Source organism: Nuphar pumila, chromosome 2 (genome assembly GCF_984573655.1).
Source record: "Nuphar pumila chromosome 2, dmNupPumi1.hap1.1, whole genome shotgun sequence".
NCBI lineage: Eukaryota > Viridiplantae > Streptophyta > Magnoliopsida > Nymphaeales > Nymphaeaceae > Nuphar > Nuphar pumila.
In genome coordinates, this window is record NC_143250.1 from 63,005,477 (window position 1) to 63,012,465 (window position 6,989).

Consider the following 6,989-nt stretch of genomic DNA (forward strand, 5'->3'; position numbering starts at 1 on the left):
GTGCGTCCTAGGTGGTAGATCCAAGTCTTCTACAGAAGTACATGGTGCATCCTAATACTTGTTCTAGCCACTGGGGAGTTCTCTCTCGGTCATAGACCGTCTCCTTTGGATATCCGTACGGCTAGTCATACATGTTATTAATTAATAGACACCCGTATGGTCTCGGTCCGCTACGAGGTCTATGTTTGTGCTTACCCACAGGGTAAGAGTAAGATAATCATTAAATGATTTAAGTTGACGGAAAACTTATTTCTGAAGAATTATGTACTATTGATATGACTTTCGTAAAACTTGTGTAATCTACAGCTTATGCTAATGTGAATAAATGTATCTTTAGTTTAGTTATCTTTTGCACTATATCATGAATTAGAAAGCATGATTATTTTCTTAGAATGATACAAATTTTCATGCTAGTTAGATCTGTAGTTGCACATATTTGTACACAGGACACTGAGCACCACATATAAATATAATGCTTCTTACGCAGACAGAGGAGTCTGACCCTTCTGCTTTAAATTTTTTTTAGGAAGCAACTAAATCGGAGCATCGTGGGCGTCGCATATGGAAGCAGTCAATAGATCTTAGTTTTTCAGTGTTTTCTGTTTGAACTCTGATTAGTAGATGTATATTTTTGTTATGGGATGTAATTAATGATATTAATTCTTTAATTAATGAATGCTATGCTTTTAGTACTTCTCTGTTTTACCCTGTAATGCACCCGACTTGTGTTTTTCGCACTTCCGCTATTAAAAAAAAATTACTCCAAAATTTTTACTATAAAAAGTTGAGGCGTTACAATTTTGGTATCAGAGCAGGACTGAATAATTTAGAATCTTGGCTCTTCCAGCAACCGTGATGGCTCTGTAAGTATGTAGGAATGTTGTTTTTGTAATATAGAGATAGAAACCATATAAGTATGTACGATCCTTTCACAAAATTATAGCTAAGGTTATAATGGATTTTAATTGCTCAAATAGATGACTTGGGCAAACCGCTGCAACGACATTATGGAGACGCTACATAACCTGGCTGAGGTAGTAGGCCAGCAAGCTACGACGATGTAGCAGATGGGCAACAATTTACACCAAGTGGCCCACGAGAAGAATACAAACGGTGGAACTATGTCCTACAAGAAATTCATGAACATGGATCCTCCTGCTTTCTTCGGAAAGACGGATTCAGAGGCTACTGAGAGTTGGATCCGGGAGATTGAACACATCTTTCATGTACTGGAGGTGCCCAAGGAGCGTCGGGTGGACTTTGGGACTTATCGTCTCAAGGATCATGCTGAAAAGTGGTGGGAAACCACCAGGGCAGTCAAGTTCCAGGATAGCCCAATATCTTGGACTGAATTCGTAGAAGTCTTCAATGCCACCTATTTTCCCAAGCATGAAAGGGCAAAAAAGATGCAGGAGTTCTTGGATCTGCAGCAGAGTGAGATGCTCCTAGCTGATTACATTACTAAGTTCCACAATTTGGAACGCTATTGCCCAAATGTGTATACATCGGATGATAATCGAGTAATGAAGTTTGCTCGAGGCTTGAAGACGGGCTTGAGAAACCGTCTGTATACTCGAGGGCCCAAGACCCTTGATGAAGCCATTCAGGTAAAATAACTATATTCATTGTGATACAAGTCTTATTTTAAGTTATTGAAGTTAACACTTAGACTATCAAGAGACGTTGACTAGTTATCAACTATCCTTTTTATTTAGGTTGCGACTCTCCTCGACGATGACAGGAAGGAGGGGCAAAAGTCGCAAAAGAATAAAACGGGGGTTCAGAAACCCAAATTCAAGAAAAAGTTTGGTGGGAGGCGATTCCACCCTCAGAACAAGAAGCCACGACACGAGAATGACACCAAACCTAGGCCAGGACAAAATCAAAGGTGTCAGAAGTGCAATCGCTTTCACCCTGGACAACAATGTCCCCGTGAGTCAGGAGGGTGTCTCTACTGTGGAAAAATGGGACATTATATCAAGGAGTGTCGGAAGAAGCAAGCCGATGATGCACGACGCGGCACTGGAGGACAGCAGCCTCAGCAGCACCGTGCGCCGCCACCACAGCCACAGACGGCCCCACAACGCGTAGCGGGATGCGTGTATGCCACTACAGCTGACCAACTGGAGAAGAGGGATCTTGTGCAAGGTACCGTGCTTGTTTCGGGCCAAGCTGCCCTTGTTTTATTTGATTGTGGAGCTTCACATTCGTTTATATCTTTTAATTTTGCAAAACAACTTAGTAATCCCACAGAATCACTGAACCATAAATTAGTGGTATACAACCCCATAGGGCTCAATGAAATTTGTGTGAACTATATGCTAGAAGTAGAGATCATATTAGGGAATCACAACCTACCTGCTAATTTAGTATTACTCGATATGACCGAGTATGATGTCATATTAGGCATGGACTGGATATTTGAACACTACGCCAGAATCCTTTGTAGGGAAGGGAAGGTCATCTTGTCCCGACCTAGTATGCCAGAGGTTGTATTTCGTCTGGCAAAACCAGGTATTCAAAAGAGAATTATTTCAACTCTCAAGGCCCAGAAGTACCTCCGCCGGGGAGACATGACTTTTCTAGTTAGTATGATTGGAGGTGAAACAAAACTAACTCCACTTGAGGATTTGAAAATTGTCCGCGATTTTATCGACGTATTTCCATAGGAACTTCCAGGACTTCCTCCTCAGCGGGAAGTCGAGTTCGGGATAGAACTGATGCCAGGTACGAAGCCAATATCAAGAGCACCCTATTGAATGGCACCAGCAGAGTTAGAAGAATTATAGAAGCAGTTGCAAGAGCTGATGGAGCATGATTTTGTTCGACCGAGCACGTCTCCATGGGGAGCACCGGTAAGGACGGGTCTATGAGACTATGCATAGACTATAGAATGTTAAACCAAGCAACTGTGAAGAATAAATATCATCTACCCCGTATTGAGGACCTATTCGATCAACTGAAAAGAGCAAAAGTCTTTTCTAAGATTGATTTGAGGTCAGGTTATCACCAATTAAAAATAAAGGATGAAGATATTCCAAAATCAGCATTTCAAACCAGATATGGACATTTTGAGTTTGTGGTGATGCCATTTGGACTCACAAATGCCCCCAACAGCATTCATGGACCTGATGAATCGAGTATTTAGGCCATACTTAGACTCCTTTGTCATTATCTTCATTGATGACATATTTATATATTCAGAAAATACAGAGAAACACAAAGAACATTTGAAAATAGTTTTGGAAACCCTCCTGACACATCAATTATATGCCAAATTCTCGAAATGCGAATTTTGGCTTGAAGAAGTCACGTTCCTTGAGCATGTGATCTCGAAGGATGGAGTTTCAGTAGACCCTGCTAAGGTTGAAGCTGTGATGAATTGGTCACAACCAAAGAATGTCAGTGAAATCCGAAGCTTCCTAGACTAGCTGGCTACTATAGGCGATTCATTCAAGACTTCTCTCGAATCGCAATGCCAATGACAAAGCTTATACGAAAAGGGGTAAAGTTCGAATGGAATGAGAAGAGTGAAGAAAGCTTTCAAACTCTTAAAGCTAAACTTACCACAACTCCAGTGTTAGCCTTACCATCTGGAAGCGGAGGATTCATGGTGTACACGGACGCTTCTGGTACTAGACTGGGGTGTGTACTGATGCAGCATAGCAAGGTCATTGCCTATGCATCACGACAACTGAAGATTCATGAGAGGAATTACCCCACTCACGACCTGGAGTTGGCGATCGTGGTTTTTGCTTTGAAGGTTTGGAGATATTATTTATATGGGGAGCAGTTTGAAGTCTTCACTGATCACAAGAGCTTGAAGTATCTGTTTTCTCAGAAGGAACTTAATATGCGACAAAGAAGGTGGCTCGAGTTCATCAAGGACTACGAGTTTACAATCTCGTACCATCCCGGGAAAGCAAATGTTGTTGCTGATGCCCTTAGTCGCAAGGCTGAGGGAAATTGTTCTAGCCTGGTAAGTCTTGAATGGAGATGATTTTTTAGTTCACAAAATGGAGACCTTTCTCCGACGATCAAGACATACTTAGGCTGTCTAGCCTGACGGTACGATCGGAACTGCAAAAGCAGATCATGATTAAGCAAAAGGAAGATTCGCAGTACGAGAAGATGGAGGCATTGGCATTGCAAGAAGACACTGTTTTCCAGCGTAAAGAGGATGAACGTACATGGTTTAAGGATCGGCTATGGGTGTCGAGCGACCCAGAGACCAGAGAAGAGTTATTGGCAGAGGCACATAAGAGCAAGTATACTATTCACCCGGGCAGTACCAAGATGTTTAAAGATCTATAACTCAGGTACTGGTGTAATGGAATGAAGCGTGATGTTGCGAGATACGTTGCGAAGTGCTTGACGTGTCAACAAATCAAAATTGAGCACCAAAGGCCGGGAGGAACAATGCAGTTGATGGAAATTCCTCAATGGAAATGGGAACATATCACGATGGATTTCGTGATGGAGATACTGCGAACCCGAAAGAACCATGACTCTATTTGGGTAGTTGTTGATCGACTCACTAAGTCAGCATATTTCCTACCGATGAGAAAGAATCAGTCACTTGAGAGCTTGACCGACCTATATATCCAGGAGGTAGTACGATTACATGGGGTGCCAATCTCTATCATATCCGACAGAGACCCTCAGTTTACCTCACGACTGTGGGGGCAATTACAAAAGGCGTTGGGGACTAAGTTGAAGTTCAACACTGTCTTTCATCCACAAACCGACGGACAGTCAGAAAGGACCATACAGACACTGGAGGACATGTTTCATGCCTGTGTGCTGAATTGGAAAGGTGAATGGGACACTCACGTGGTACTGGCAGAATTCGCTTACAATATAGATACCATGCGAGTATTGGCATGGCGCCCTTCGAAGCACTGTATGGGCAACCTTGTAGGTCACCAGTATATTGGGATGAAGTTGGCGAAAGAACAGTTGAGTCACCAATGGTACTTCAACATTACACTGAACAAATGCAAAAGATACAAGATCGACTTAGAGCAGCATAGAGTCGACAAAAAAGTTATGCGGAGCAACCACGCAAAGATCTTAGTTTTGAAGTGGGAGATGCAGTGTTTGTCAAGGTATTGCCGACCAAGAGCGTTTTCAGATTCGGAAAGAAGGGGACATTGAGTCCTAGATACGTCAAACCTTTCCCGATATTAGAGCGGATCGGCGAAACTGCTTATCGAGTTGAGCTACCATCTCAACTTGCCAAGATTCATAATGTATTTCACGTATCAATGTTGAGAAAATACATTCAAGATCCGTCACACGTGATTCAGTTTGAGGACATTAGTGTACAAGAAGATCTGACCGTAGAAGAGAGATCGATCGAAGTTGTAGATCGCAGTGAGTGGGTGATGCGAAACAAGATCATCCCACTAGTCAAAGTGAGATGGAGACATCATGGCTTAGAACAATGCACGTGGGAACCAGAAGCAGCAGTGAAGGACAAGTACCCTTAATTGTTTGATTGATATGTATTACAAATTTCGCGAACAAAATTTCTATTTAGAGGGGAAGGATGTAAAACCCGTGAAATTTACAAAATTCTAAATGAATAAAAGTGGAGCATTTATGTGAAATAGTGAGATTTTATGCTAAGCAATACAATTTTTGATGATTTGGGGTTTTTAGAACGAAACCGGTAACAAACCCTCAAAATTGGTATTTGGATCTGGATCTTGGCAAGATCTGATAATCCGACTCGGTTCACGGGACCCAATGGTAAATTAAATGGTTTCAGGATAATAGTGTGAGATCTGAAACACATTTAAGGTAAGAGAGGGCAAGTTTAGAACCAACGGGTGAAAAATTCACTTGAAAATGGAAGAAATCCATCAACACGGAAAAACGTCCAAATATGACATAAATAGAATTTTCTTGCAAAAGTAAACACCAAGTGATAGTGTGGTATAGTGGTAGGACGCACGGTTGTGTGGAGGCACAACCCAAGTTCAAAACCTCGGAGCGCCCACATTGAAATAAAAAAAAACATTGCTTTTTCATGAAATTCGGAACAAAAATGAAAGGGTTAAATACAATTTAATTCACATACTTTGCAACGAAAAGCAATGTAGCACAACTGGTGTGGCTTGTTACCCCTTAGGTTGAAAACCCTAATTCAAAACCGCATGTGCACAAATTTTTCTTTTTATACACAAAGGTTAAAATTTTACTTTGGTGGGAAAAAAAATAAAAAAAGGGAAAATCGTGGGTGAGTTAAACCCCTACTTTCTAGACCCTCTCCCACAATAAACGTGTGGGAGTTGGCCTTTTTTCTTCCTCTTTTCCAAGAAACATGGGAAATCCCCCCAAATGAGGTGGGGGTACCACTAAAGCAACCAATAAAGGTAGTTAGAGAAACTTTTGTTGAAGGTAGGGGGGGGCAATTTAGGAAATGCTTACACCCACCAAAAACGTGGGATGGGGGTTTGAGAGTTAAAAATTTGAAACTCCCCTAAGAAAGGGGGGGGGGGAGGAATTAAATGAGAAAATTATGATGGGGAGCCACACGAGACTACCCATCTCTCTCTCTCTCTCTCTCTCTCTCTCTCTCTCTCTCTCTCTCTCTCTCTCTCTCTCTCTCTCTCTCTCTCTCTCTCTCTTGACATTTTGGCCAGCCACCCTTTTCTTCCTTGCTGATTGTGGGGACTCCATTATTGAAGCTGGGTGGGTTGCTCCAACGAAGGAACGAGAGTGCAGCTGTGCCGTCGAAAGACTTCAAATAGGTAAGGGGTGTTATATATTGTGTGTAAGTGTTTAATGTCCTATTGCGCAAAAATGTCGCAGCAACACCCACTTTGTTATGAACAACACCATCTGCCTTCTTGACAATCGATGTCATGGCTCGTGCTCGGAATGGGTCGCGTCATCCCTTCAACGAAATAATAAATTTATGGTGGTTCAACGAACCACCCTTGTCTTGGCTAACGCAAGGGTCTCGTGTTGTACACGCCCTT

General features: G+C 42.1%; 1 protein-coding gene across 1 annotated transcript; it reads left to right on the plus strand.

Moving 5' to 3' along the window:
- The first annotated feature begins 1,406 nt into the window (after positions 1-1,406).
- On the plus strand, positions 1,407-2,669 carry LOC149845570 (uncharacterized). The gene is made up of 2 exons (XM_089988465.1): positions 1,407-1,607; positions 1,716-2,669. The coding sequence occupies exons 1-2, from the start codon at positions 1,407-1,409 to the stop codon at positions 2,667-2,669; spliced, it is 1,155 nt and encodes a 384-aa protein (XP_089844591.1).
- Positions 2,670-6,989: the final 4,320 nt, after the last annotated feature.

Bases quoted from the DNA above. Each gene is read 5' to 3' on its own strand.
- LOC149845570 (XM_089988465.1), top strand. From the start codon at position 1,407: ATGCAGGAGTTCTTGGATCTGCAGCAGAGTGAGATGCTCCTAGCTGAT. The intron at 1,608-1,715 runs GTAAAATAACTA...CTTTTTATTTAG, and splicing joins CCCTTGATGAAGCCATTCAG to GTTGCGACTCTCCTCGACGA.